Source organism: Chiloscyllium plagiosum, unplaced genomic scaffold (genome assembly GCF_037043375.1).
Source record: "Chiloscyllium plagiosum isolate Xiang-an unplaced genomic scaffold, Cpla_swu_hap1 HiC_scaffold_24, whole genome shotgun sequence".
NCBI classification, from domain to species: domain Eukaryota; kingdom Metazoa; phylum Chordata; class Chondrichthyes; order Orectolobiformes; family Hemiscylliidae; genus Chiloscyllium; species Chiloscyllium plagiosum.
Window position 1 is genome coordinate 9532780 of NW_028270162.1, and position 14028 is coordinate 9546807.

The following is a 14028-nucleotide window of genomic DNA, read 5'->3' on the forward strand; positions in this document are numbered from 1 at the left end:
TTTGTCTATCTTCAGATGATTGTGTAGAATTGCAAGTGATCAGCATGTTGCTTTCAGCTGGGATTGGCAATCCCAAATGGTCAGTTTCTTGAAATTCAGTGCCAAGCAAATACTTAGCAATTTCCAGCTGGTGGTGAATTTTAGAAGTCCTTGTTCAAAGCAGGAAGGATACAATTTATTGTTCATACAACGGATCTTCTAGCTGAGTGGCTGTTTGCCAGCTGGCAGATCTCAAAAGCCATTTCTTTACAAGGCTGAGATCTGAAACCTTGCTTCCTTCTCTTCAAAGGGAAGATTTGCCAATGGAATTGATGACATTGGGGGAGAGAAGGTGAAAAAGGATAAATGATTTGTATTGAAATGCAGTGTTTTCCTCAGTGTTTATGCAGTTCATTTTCCCAATTTAGAAGTGACTTTCTGCAATGTTGAATTGGCTGTTTTGTTATAGCAACAGCTTAATTAGATTTTCCAATGGCCCATCTAGTTTTATGTTTGTTAGGAGTTTTTGTCTTGCTTTTTGTTCAGTGTTACCCATGTAGCAGGGTTGGGTGGAAAAAAAGGGGCAGCTCAGTGGTTAGCACTGCTGCCTCATAGTGCCAGAGACCTGGGTTCGATTCCAGCCTCGGGTGACTGTGTAGAGTTTGCACGTTCCCCCTGTGTCTGCATGGGTTTGCTCTGGGTGCTCAGATTTCCTCCCACAGTCCACAGATGTGCAGGTTGGGTGAATTGGCCATGCTGAATTGCCTATAGTGTTCAGGGATGTGTAGGTGTATTCGGCAGGTGTAAATGTGGGATAATGGGGTAGAGGGGGGTGGGTTACTCTTCAGAGGGTTGGTGTGGACTTGTTGGGCCAAAGGATCTGTTTCCACACAATAGAGTTCTATGATTCTAAGCAATAGGTCTATTCATATTTGTGATGAGAATATTTTTTGCATATGCAAAGATGTAACAAATTTTGCCTCATACTCTGAGTGTGAGGTCATAGTGTTTTAATTTGATATGGATATGATCCTTTGTTTATGTGATTAGAAAAATTATGCTTTGTTTAAAACCTCATTTGAGAACTACTGTTATTTTTAATCCTAAATAGAATAGTTAGATATTGGGATTTAAAAAACGTGGGCCATCTCTAATCCATGCAATGCTGAAATGTAAGTTTATACCTAAATGTTCAGACAATGCTACCATAAAGTAATGATATCTTGCAATGAGGTCTCCACAAAGTTAACTATTTTCGGATCCTCATTTGATACTTGATTTGGTTAAAATTGGTGAATGTGAGACAGTATGTGTGAGGCATGTCAGTCAAAATTATTTAACTGATTTGACAAAAAGCTGAAATCTGAAGGTCATATTTTACCCTCTGCTATTTGGTCTCTCCTCCATGTTGAAACCACATACAATTTCAGTTATGCATTGAAGTCCTTGTATCTTCACATCAGTACTGTGGGAATGCCGCATTGTTCTAAGTGCCTTTTTTTTTTGTCTTCGATGTTTTGGCCCATATTGCTCCAGAAAGTAATAAAGCAAATGCACAAGTCATTCACCTTGCTGCTGGGTTGCGGCCTGGTTGTAAAGTAATTATCATGTCTGCCTATTTAACAATAACTGAACAATGTATGCATTATTTGGATAGCACTGTCTCAGAATCCTGACAAGACTATTTGAAACTGTATTGTCTTATTCCTTACAATTCGTCCATAGTTATTCATGATTGTAGCCTTCATTTGCCATCAGGATTTAAAGGTAGATTTTGAATGGACTGAGAAATTTGGAGGAGTGGAAAAAGAGAGAATAGTTCTGCTTTAGTGTTCTCTGCTGTGAATAATTTGGGACATTGCAGAACATTGTCATCAAGGAGATTGTCTATTTTGGAGTAGTACACAAAGAAGAATGTGGAGTATGCATTGAGACTATGGCAGTGTTGTTTCCTGTCCAGATGAGGATTGCATGTTATATAACTGTTTGTCATATGCAGTCAATCAATCTTGTGCATAGATGTCTGGCCCTGTACATGCCAAGGTGGTGATAGTTTGCTTACTTTTGATGGTACAATTATTGACTAAGACTGATAAAAACAGACTGACTTCCTCTGCTAATAGTATCATGGGATTTTAATATTGCCTTGCACAGGAAGCTGATGCTTAATAGCTCATCCCAAGAGCTGCAGTTTCAATAATGGATTACTTCTTACTGCTGTGTTAGACCATCAGTCTTTAATTAGTAGGTTTGGGTACAGGGCCAGACATCTATGCACAAGATTGATTGACTGCTCCTGGCAAGAAGGTAAATTCTGCTACTGTGGCTGGATTCCACTTCAGTTACAAATTTAGTTAACATATCCTTGGAACATGCATGCTGAATAGACAGTAGTGTTTGGCAGCCAGTTGATATATAAATAAAATCTAGGGGCCTGTACAGGGAGAGACATTATTCATAAAGTTACAGCACGCCATAGAGGAAGCACATTCTTTGTCTATTCTTCACAAAAAGAGTAGCTCAATTTGGCTGTAGTCCCAGAAAAGGAAAGATGATTTTGAACACCCTTCCAAAGAGCCCTCCCCCACAACCTTAGTCTGTGCAGTGAAGACTGATAGGGTGATTGATTTTTTTTTATGAAGACTTTGCAGATGAAAAGTTAACATTTCTTACCAGAACAAAATTTCATCAAAACTTTCATCATTGTCCATAGCAAGATGTCTTGGGAGGGGGGGGGGGAATCACTTCTCACAAGTTGATAGAAAGTCCATATACCCATGACAGTACTGCAAAATAGCTTGGTTTAGATTTGTTTAAACCTGCCCAGCCTGATCCTCTTTATTGTAGTGAGGTTGATGAATGACTTCAAGTAATTTCATGCAGGACATTGTTTTGGTGATAAACTAGTTTACTGAATCTGTTCTGGAGGGCTGACTAAGGTTCAGATATCAATTTGAATTGGAAACCATCTCAACTACAAAGGTACTTGCCTGTTTTCTCTCTTCCCCTCACTTATAAATCAGGAACTGATCATAAATAGGAAAGAACGGTTGTCTGATGAACAGGGTTACTCAGTTATAGAAATATACACCATAGAAAAAGACCCTTCAGTCCAACTTGTCCAGGCAAACCAGATATCTGAAATAAATCTAGTCCCACTTGGCCCATATCCCTATAAAAATCCTTCCTGTTCATATACCCATCTAGATGCCTTTTAAATATTGTAATTGTACCAGCTTCCACCACTTCCTTTGCACACATGTACTACCCTCTGCGTGAAGTTCACCCTTCGGTCCCTTTTAAATCTTCCCCTCTCACCTTAAACCTACGCTGTCTAGTTTTGGACTCCCCAAACCTGGGGAAAAGACCTTGCCTATTTACCCTACCTGTGCCCCCTATGATTTCATAAACGTCTAGAAGGTCACCCCTCAGCCTCCAATGCTCCTGGAAAAATAGCCCGAACCTGTTCAGCCTCTCCTGATAGCTCAAACACTCCAACCCTGACAACATGCTTGCAAATCTTTTCTGATTTCACAACGACCTTTACTGAATGCTAACTGTCAGTATTTTCCCTGTATCTTGAGCAAAGCGTGGTATAACAATAGAAACACCAAAGAACTGCAGAAGATGGAAAGCAGAAACAAAAACAGAAATTGCTGTTTAAACTTAAGGCTGGTAGCAGGACCTGTGGAGTGAAAGCTGAGTTCATATTTTGGGTTCAGTGATCCTTTTTCAGAACTACCAGACCTGCTGAGTTCTCCCATTGGATTTCTGTTTTTGTTTTTGATATAACAACATCTACATAAAAAAGAGTTGCACCCGAGATGTAGAGCTTCAGCCAAATCTGCTATCCTCTTCCAAAAAATGGCAGTGGTATTATTCACCTCTTACTAAATTCTTAAAGATGTCATTGATAACACAGAAATTTGCCTATAGTAAGATCCTAAAGAACCTGATTTGAAATGAATTTGATCACTTTTATACGATTGAGAGAGTCTGTCAATAATCTTGCATATGGCTTTTCTTTATAGGAAATCTGGATGTGTTCCTGAGTTCTAGGACAAATGCACAAACTCTATGATTGTAAAAGGTCTCACAGATTATTGGCACAAACTTATGTTTCTAAACTATGTAAACTGTTGGAATGCTCTTCCATTGATTTGGCAGCATCTGTAGAGAGAAACAGCAAATATTTTAGGTCTGTGATTTTTTTTTAAAAATCAGGAATAGTGTTGAACTAATTTGGAAGTTGTTTTTGTTTGATGCAATAGAGTAGGTTGTTGGGAGAGCTGTTGATCTTATTTTGTGATCTTCCAGAAAAAAATGTGACAATAGCTTTCTGGGCAAGGTTAAAGCTCAAGGAATAAATCGAACAGTAGGAACGTAGATATAAAATTGACTTGTAACAGGAAACCGGAGTGGTTAATGGTTGATATTGGGACCCTGTGTTCTTTCTGATGTGTGTATATATAATTTACATAGACCTTGGTGTACCAGGCACAATGTCAAACTTGTGTAGGAATATGAAACTTGGAGGTATTGTAAACCATTTGTGACGAGAATAGTGCAAAACCTTAAAAGAATATAGACCACTTGTTGGAATGGGCATAAATATTGGATTTGGCACTTGGTAACGAACCAGGACAAGTGATGGGCTTGTTAGTGGGTGAACATTTTGGTGATGGTGACCACAATTCTGTGACTTTCACCTTGGTTATGGAGAGAGATAGGTGCGTGCAACAAGGTAGGTTTTACAAATTGGGGGAAGGGTAAATACAATGCTGTAAGACAGGATCTGAGGAGCATAAGTTGGGAGCATAGGTTGTCAGGGAAGGATGTCGTGGAAATGTGGAACTTTTTCAAGGAACAGATACGACGTGTCCTTGATATGTATGTACCTGTCAGGCAGGAAAGAGATGGTCGTGTGAGGGAACCTTGGTTGACGAGGGAGGTTGAATGTCTTGTAAAGAGGAAGAAGGGGGCTTACATAAGGTTGAGGAAACAAGGTTCAGACAGAGCATTGGAGGGATACAGAATTGCCAGAAAGGAGCTGAAGAAAGGGATTAGGAGAGCTAAGAGAGGGCATGAAAACTCTTTGGCGGATAAGATCAAGGATAACCCCAAGGCATTTTATGCGTATGTGAGAAACATGAGAATGACGAGAACGAGGGTAGGTCCAATCAAGGACAGTAGTGGGAGACTGTGTATTGAGTCGGAAGAGATAAGTGAGGTCTTGAATGAGTACTTTTCTTCAGTATTTACAAACGAGAGGGACCGTATTGTTGAAGAGGAGAATGTGAATTGGACTGGTAAGCTAGAGGAGATACTTGTTAGGAAGGAAGATGTGTTGGACATTTTGAATAACTTGAGGATAGACAAGTCCTCTGGGCCTGACGGGATATATCCTAGGATTATGTGGGAAGCAAGAGAGGAAATTGCAGAGTCATTGGCAATGATCTTTTCGTCTTCACTGTCAACAGGGGTGGTACCAGGGGACTGGAGAGTGGCGAATGTTGTGCCTCTCTTCAAAAAAGGGAATAGCGATAACCCCGGGAATCACAGGCCAGTTAGTCTTACTTCAGTGGTAGGCAAAGTAATGGAAAGGGTACTGAAAGATAGGATTTATGAGTATCTGGAAAGACACTGCTTGATTAGGGACAGCCAGCACGGATTTGTGAAGGGTAGGTCTTGCCTTACAAGTCTGATTGAATTCTTTGAGGAGGTGACCAAGCATGTGGATGAGGGTAGAGCAGTGGATGTAGTATACATGGATTTTAGTAAGGCATTTGATAAGGTTCCCCATGGTAGGCTTATGTGGAAAGTCAGGAGGCATGGGATAGAGGGAAATTTGGCCAGTTGGATAGAAAACTGGCTAACCGGTCGAAGTCAGAGAGTGGTGGTAGATGGTAAATATTCAGCCTGGAGCCCAGTTACAAGTGGAGTTCCGCAGGGATCAGTTCTGGGTACTCTGCTGTTTGTAATTTTTATTAATGACTTGGAAGAGGGAGTCGAAGGGTGGGTCAGTAAATTTGCAAATGATACGAAGATTGGTGGAGTTGTGGATAGTGAGGAGGGCTCTTGTCGGCTGCAAAGGGACTTAAATATGATGCAGAGCTGGGCTGAGGAGTGGCAGATGGAGTTCAACCCTGCCAAGTGTGAGGTTGTCCATTTTGGAAGGACAAATAAGAATGCGGAATAAAGGGTTAACGGTAGGGTTCTTAGTAAGATGGAGGAGCAGAGGGATCTTGGGGTCTATGTTCATAGATCTTTGAAAGTTGCCACTCTGGTGGATAGAGCTTGTAAGAAGTCCTATGGTGTATTAGCGTTCATTAGCAGAGGGATTGAATTCAAGAGTTGTGAAGTGATGTTACAGCTGTACAGGACACATTTGGAGTACTGTGTGCAGTTCTGGTCGCCTCACTTTAGGAAAGATGTGGAAGCTTTGGAGAGGGTGCAGAGAAGATTTACCAGGATGTTGCCTGGAATGGAGAATAGGGCGTACGAGGATAGGTTGAGCGTGCTAGGCCTTTTCTCATTGGAACGGCGAAGGATGAGGGGTGACCTGATAGAGGTTTATAAGATGATCAGAGGAATAGATAGAGTAGACAGTCAGAAACTTTTTCCCCGGGTACAACAGAGTGTTACAAGGGGACATAAATTTAAGTGAAGGGTGGAAGGTATAGGAGAGATGTCAGGGGTGGATTCTTTACCCAGAGAGTGGTGGGGGCATGGAATGCGCTGCCTGTGGGAGTGGTAGAGTCAGAATCTTTGGTGACCTTTAAGCGGCAATTGGATAGTACATGGATGGGTGCTTAAGCTAGGACAAATGTTTGGCACAACATCGTGGGCCGAAGGGCCTGTTCTGTGCTGTATTGTTCTGTGTTCTATGTTCTATTAATGCACAGGAGTGTGAAGTGATTTATTATGGTCACAAGAACCTGGAGAGATGAGATGAGATAAAATGAAAGGTACGGTTCTGAAGGGGGTATTGAAGCAGAGGGACCTTGGTATATATGTGCATAGTTATTGAAGGTTCCAAGGATGGTTAACAAAGCCTTAGGGAATTAAATTTTAAAAGTGCAGGAGGGCATGCCAGGAACACCAGGCATAACTAAAAATTAGTTATCAATTTGGTGAAGCTGCAAAAACAAGACCAATTGTAGGCCAGTCCACATCCCAAAAATAAATCTGAATTCCATAAGTGAGATGAAAGTGACACCCCTTGAGAACAAGGCTGCATTCGAGTATGACATCAAGGAGTCCTGGGTATCGGGAGCAAACTCACCGTTGGTTGGAGTCATACCTGGCACATAGGAAGACTGTCATGATTGTTGGAAGTCAGTCATCTCAGCTCCAGGACATCTCTGCAGGAGTTCCTCAGAGCAGTGTTCTAGGCCCAACCATCTTCAGCTGTGTCAAAAATGACTTTCCTTCCAATCGGTCAGAAGTGACGATGTTTACTGATAATTGCACAATGTTCAGCACCATTCACAACTCTTCAGATACTGAAGCTATCCATGTCCAAAAAGAGTCCATCAACTAGAAATTGAACTGGACTCATCATTTCAATGTAGTGGTTACAAGAGTAGGATAGAGGCTAGGAATGCTGCAGTGAGTAACTTCATCTGACTCCCCAAATCCTGTCCACTAGCGACAAGGCTCAAGACAAGTGTGATGGAATCCTCTCCAATTACCTAAATGGTTGCAGCTCCAGCAACACTCAAAGCTTGACACCATTCAAGACAAAGCAGCTCCCTTGATTGTATATGTATGTAGCACTCTTCAGTCACTTCACCACAAGTGCTCAGCAACAGCAGTGTGTACTGTCTGCAACATCCATTGCACACATTTCCAAAAATCCTTGGATTGGACCTTCCAAACCCACAGTTACTACCTTTATGTATGTCAAGTGGTACATGGAAGCACCACCCACTGCAAGTTTCCCTCCAAGTGACTCACCATCCAGACTTTGAAATCTACCACCATTGCCTCAGTGTTGGATGAAAATCCAGAATTCACTTCCTCATGGCATGTGGGACTGCCTTGAGCATATGGACAGCAGTGATTCAAGAAAGCAGTTGACTACCACCACCACAAGGGAAGCTAAGGGTGAGCAATGTCCATGACATAGTCATCGGGCGATAAAGCATGGAAACAGACCCTTCAGTCCAACTCGTCCATCCTGACCAGATTTTCTAAATGAATCTAGTCCCATTTGTCAGCATTTGGCCCATATCCCTCCAACCCTTCGTATTCATATACCCATCCAGATGCCTTTTAAATGTTGTAAATGTACCAGCCTCCACCACGTCCTCTGGCAGCTCATTCCAAACTCCCTTCCCTCTTGTGTGCAAAACTTGTCCCTTAGATCCCTTTTAATCATCGCCCCCTCACCTTAAACCTACGCCCTCTAGTTTTGGACTCAGTCACCCCAAAGGCAAAAACCTTGGCCATTCACGCTAACCATGACCCTCATGATTTTATAAATCTACGGAAGATCACCCCTTGTATAGCTCCGACGCTCTGGGAAAACAGCTCCTGTGTGGTCAGCCTCTTCTGGTTCAAACCATGTACCACAATTACTTTTTTTTTTAAAAGGGCAAAAAGTAGAAAGGTGATAAGTTGTAATAAACTTGTATAAAATATTGTTTTGGCCACACCATATTGAATCCAATTCTGGGCATCTTACTTGAAAGACATTAGGAGGAGGGCAAAAAGCTTAATTAAATTGGACCTGAGGTGAGGAGCATGAGTTGGGTGGGTAGTTTAGAGAAGGTGGAACTATTTTCTTTGGAAGAGAGGTGTTGAGAGCAGATTTGAGAGAAGTATTCAGAAACATGAGGGGTGTAGATGGACAGAGGAGGTGGTGGGAAAGATTTTGCTGTAAGAATAGAGAACAAGAAAGAATACATTTAAGGTAATGGGCAAAAGAAACAATTGATATGAAACATTTTCTTCAAGTAGGTGGCTAGGGTCTGGAATGTATTGGCTGAAAGTGTGGTGGAGAGAGAAAAGAAAATTATGCAAAGCTCTGCAGTATTGGCACTAAATTATTTCTGTGGAGAGTCAGTGTGCAAACAATGGGCGAAATAGCTTTCTTCTGATTCTGTTATTTCAGATTTCCAGCATCCACAGTATTTTGTTCTTCCACAAGTAGCAACTTGCCTGGTTAAAAGAAAAGAGCAGAATATCTACTCTGGCAGTGGGGTTGTGTTCCAAACAAGTTCCTTCCCAATCACTCCTCTCTTCCTGATGAATGATGCATCTATCTTCCTCGGTCCTGAGGAATGATCACTGAACTCAAAAGTTAACTCTGATTTCTCCCCACAGATGCTGCCAGACCTGTTGAGCTTTTCCAGCAATTTGTTTTTGTTTCTGATTTACAGCATCCACAGTTGTTTCGGTTTTTATTAAACTACCAGGCGATGTGATCCTGAGCTTAGTATTTCAAGTTGATAGTGATTACTTTGGCGTTATTGAATTGTGAAATTGGCATTATGCTGGATTTATTGTTTGAATTTGATGTTGCACTAATCCACTGCCAGCTTGGCCTGCAGTGAAGTTTGAGAAATATTATTTGGCAAAATCTAGTACAAGCATCTCTTGCAACTTGGCCTAAATGTTGTTCCATCAAGTAATGTGGTATATGAATTACCCAACCTTTTTGATGTGGACGTGCTAGTGTTGGACTGGGGAGGACAAAGTTTAAAAAATAACAACACCAGGTTATAGTCCAATACGTTTATTTGATAGCACAAGCTTTGAGTGCTGCTGATGAAAGAGCAGCACTCCAAAAGCTTGTACTTCCAAATAAGCCCGTGGGCTATAACCTGGTTTTTGATTAGATTAGATTCCCTACAGTGTGGAAACAGGCCCTTCCGCCCAACCAGTCCACACCGACCCTCCAAAGAGTAACCGCCCAGACCCATTCCCCTCTGACTAATGCACCCAACACTATGGGCAATTTAGCATGGCCAATTTACCTGACCTGCGAATCTTTGGACTGTGGGAGGAAACCAGAGCACCCTGAAGAAACCCACACAGACACAGAGAATGTGCAAACTCCACACACAGTCGCCCGAGCCTGGAATTGAACCCGGGACCCTGGTGCTGTGAGGCAGCAGTGCTAACCACTGAGCCACTGTACCGCCCCCGAATCTCATGTTGAGATTTTTAACTTTGCTAATCTTCATGAAAATACTGGTGCCATCATGTTGGAAGTAGTGGAAATGATGTCTTATGATCATTTGGATGTAGAGAATGGTGGGCTGGAAAGTAAAGATCCTATCATTCTTGTGGGAACGAAGGGAAACGAAAGGAGTGAGGGCAGAAGTTTGCAAAATGGGTCAGACACAGCTGAGGATCCTGTCATTAAGCATGATTGATCAGGTTTAGTGTGTGGGTTGTCTACAACAAGGATTTAATATACAAGAGATACAACCTTATTTGGGCTCCTGAATAGATTGCACTTGCCTTCATGGAGACCTGTGCCTTTGCCTTTAAGTGTGGTGTCACCGAGCTCTGGCAAAATTGAGTTCAATGGGAATTCGGGAAAGGTCTCCACTGGGTGAAGTCCTGTCAAACACACAGGAATATGGATAAGGTTGTTGGATGCCGGTCAACTCAGCATTAGAGAATCACTGCAGGAGTACCTCAGGATAGTGTCCTTGGCCCAACTATCGTCAGCTGTTTCTTCAATGACCTTCCCTCCATCATTAAGGTCAGAAGTCGGGTTGTTCACTGAATATCGCACAATGTCAGCGCCATTCATGACGACTCAGACTCTGAGCCAGTGCACGTTCAAATGCAGCAAGATCTGGACAATATGCAGGCTTGGGCTAATGTAGCAAGTAACCTTCATGCCACAAATGTCAGGCAGTGACCATTTCTAATGAGAGACAATCTAACCATTTGTTTCTTGAAATTCGATGGCATTACTATCACAGAATTCCCCACCATCAACATCTGGGGTTTTGCATGGACCAGAATTGGAACTGGACTAGCCATATAAATGCAGTGGCTACAATATAAAGTGAGTGATCAAGAATCCTTTGACACATAACTAACCACCTGGTTCCCCAAATCCTACCCTCTATTTACAAAGTGAAAAGTTTCTTTTTCCATGGTAGAGCACTTCCTTGATATTGCTTTCATTTCTTAGTACTCCAGTGGCTTCTCTTGTAATCCAGGGGCTTGGATTAACACTGAGGGCATGGGTTGAAATTCTACTACAACAGCTGGTGGAATTTACATGGAACATAAAGCTAGTATTAGCAATGGCAACCAAAAAACTAATTTCTGTGCATTGATTTTGTAGTGTAGTGACTATCAAGAGGAAAATTTCATAATTCACATTTGATATGGTAGAGGCTAGTTCAATTGTGGCCTTCAGGGAATTGTATTAATATCTGAAAGGAGGAAAATGCACGATTATTGTGAGGAGAAATGTGAATGACATTGTGTGCATTTCTCATTCCAACATGATGGGCTAAATGGCAGCCTCCTGTGCTCTAACAATTTTGAGGTTGATACTCAGTTTGAACAGAATACCACATGTATTAAATATTAAGGTTGTGATCATTAGAGTTTGATATATCTGTCAGCTCAGACATTCTTTTCATTTTTAATTGTTTTTAAATTATGCATATGAGCCACTCTACAACTCATACAGAAAGCTTTGTAAAAAGGGTATCTCTGAGAAGCAGTTGGAGAGGAAGGGCAAGTGTAGTGACAGTAGCAAGGGAATACATGCTCATACTAAAAGTTTTGGAAGCATGTATCTGTCCAGCTAATGTAGTAGGTTGAATAAATGTCAAGCTTAGAAATTCAGAGCTGGGTAACATGGGCTTTTAAGTCAGCGTGTGATTCTTTGAAGTATAGGGAAAGGTCGGGAATGGGACGACTTGGATCGTTCTTGCGAAAAATTGGTGAAAAGACAGTCATCTGTCTTTAGCATATCATTCTGGTTAGTTGACAGCAAGCCTCTGCAATTACGTAGATTAGTGTTTTGGTTTGTTATAGTGTACAGGATTTGCTGAAATATTCCTGGTTTCACTTGATGCATTAATTTCAAGTCTACTTGTGAACCTTTTAAGTGATGGCTTTAAATAGTGTGTCATCTTTATGCTGTGAAGATGTCTTCACTTTTCATTCTGTAGGTACATTGTGGAATTTATCATCATATGAACCACTGAAAATTGTGATTATCAATCATGGCCTTCAGACTCTAACAAATGAGGTCATTATTCCTCATTCGGGATGGGAGAATGAGCCCAATGAGGATTCTAAGCCACGTGATGCTGAATGGACAACAGTCTTCAAAAACACATCTGGATGTCTAAGGTGAATTTTGTTTTTTGAAAGCATTTTGTTCTGCATTGCTCTTGAGTTTGATTCTGTTTCAGTGTTAAACGTGGCTTAGTTGTTAGCACTTTAGCTTTGGAGTAAGATAGTTTTAATAAATAGCTCACACTGCAACAGGATTAAAGGTAAAGTTTCAAGTAGCATTGCACTGCTTCAAATGCTGTATTTTAGGAAGCATTAAACCCAACTGCCAAGTCAAAACATGACAAACATGAGTTGCTACCATTTTGTAAAGTGATTAGTTGCAAATGGCACCTGCATAAAGTCATTTACCAATATTTTTGCAGAAGATGTCTAACTAATGTGATGTTTCAAACCAGATGTTCACAATATTTTTGTTCATGTATAGACCTTATGGCTCTTCTTGAAGGAAAGCCATGGGTTGCTCACAGTCTACCAGCCAACAATATATTCCTCTACCAGCATCACCACAAAAGAGAAATTAATCGTTCATCTTTGGTTTTGGCAGCTTTTTGTGTGCAAATTGGCTGCCATGTTAATCAAATACAGAATTCCTAGTGTTTGTGTGGCATGCTTTGAGATCTTATAACTCTCTCTGGAGTTCAGCTGTTTTGTCTGTGTTTGAACTAAGGCTTTAATGACCTCAGGAACAGAGTTGCCCTCGAAGAACTCAAACTGGTTGTCAGTAAGCAAGTTATTGCTAAACAAGTGCTGCTTTATAGCACTGTTAATGACACTTCCCATCACTTGCCTGATGATCAAGTGTACAGTGAGGGGGCAGTAATTGGCTTGGTTGGCTTTGTCCTGAACTTTGTGAACAGGTGATTTTCCACATTGTAAGGTAAATGTCAGTGTTGTAGCTGTAGTGGAGCAGCTTGGTAAGGGGTGTGGCACAAATCTTCAGTACAAATGCTGAAACATCAGATCCCACAGCCTTTGCAGTCCCGAATACCTCAAACCATTTCTTGATATTATGCGAAGTGAATCAAATTTCCTGAGGGCTGTCATCTGTGATACTGAGGAACTCTGGAAGATGCTAAGATAGATCATCCACTCAGGACTTTTGGCTGAACATCCCACTTCCTCCAGACCAAAGGGGTAGCCATGGGCACACGTATGGGCCCCAGCTATGCCTGTCTCTTTGTTGGCTACGTAGAGCAGTTGATCTTCTGTAATTACACCGGCACCACTCCCCACCTCTTCCTCCGCTACATTGATGACTGCATTGGTGCCACCTCGTGCTCCCGCGAGGAGGTTGAGCAATTCATCAACTTCACCAACACATTCCACCCTGACCTTAAATTTACCTGGACCATCTCTGACACCCCCCCCCCCCCCCCCCCCTCCTCTTCCTGGACCTCTCCATCTCTATTAATGACGACCGACTTGACACTGACATTTTTTACAAACCCACCGACTCCCACAGCTACCTGGATTACACCTCTTCCCTTTTGCCCGAAACGTCGATTTCGAAGCTCCTTGGATGCTGTCTGAACTGCTGTGCTCTTCCAACACCACTAATCCAGAATCTGGTTTTCAGCATCTGCAGTCATTGTTTTTATCTACACCTCTTCCCACCCTAACTCTTGCAAAAATGCCATCCCGTATTCCCAATTCCTCCGCCGTATCTGCTCCCAGGAGGACCAGTTCCACCACAGAGACCGCAATTTCCCTTCCCACGTGGTTAAAGATGCCCTCCAACGCATCTCGTCAACATCCCGCACC

At 41.9% G+C, this 14028-nt stretch overlaps 1 protein-coding gene across 11 annotated transcripts in view; it reads left to right on the forward strand.

The window, feature by feature from the left end:
* The window catches only part of arvcfb (ARVCF delta catenin family member b), a 322810-nt gene that overhangs the window by 233462 nt on the left and 75320 nt on the right, over positions 1 to 14028 (forward strand). For all 11 annotated transcript variants that reach the window (XM_043715402.2, XM_043715409.2, XM_043715407.2 and 8 more), the window contains one exon: positions 12138 to 12321. In XM_043715402.2, coding sequence (XP_043571337.2) covers positions 12138 to 12321 — 184 coding nt within the window. The remainder of the gene's footprint in view (positions 1 to 12137; positions 12322 to 14028) is intronic.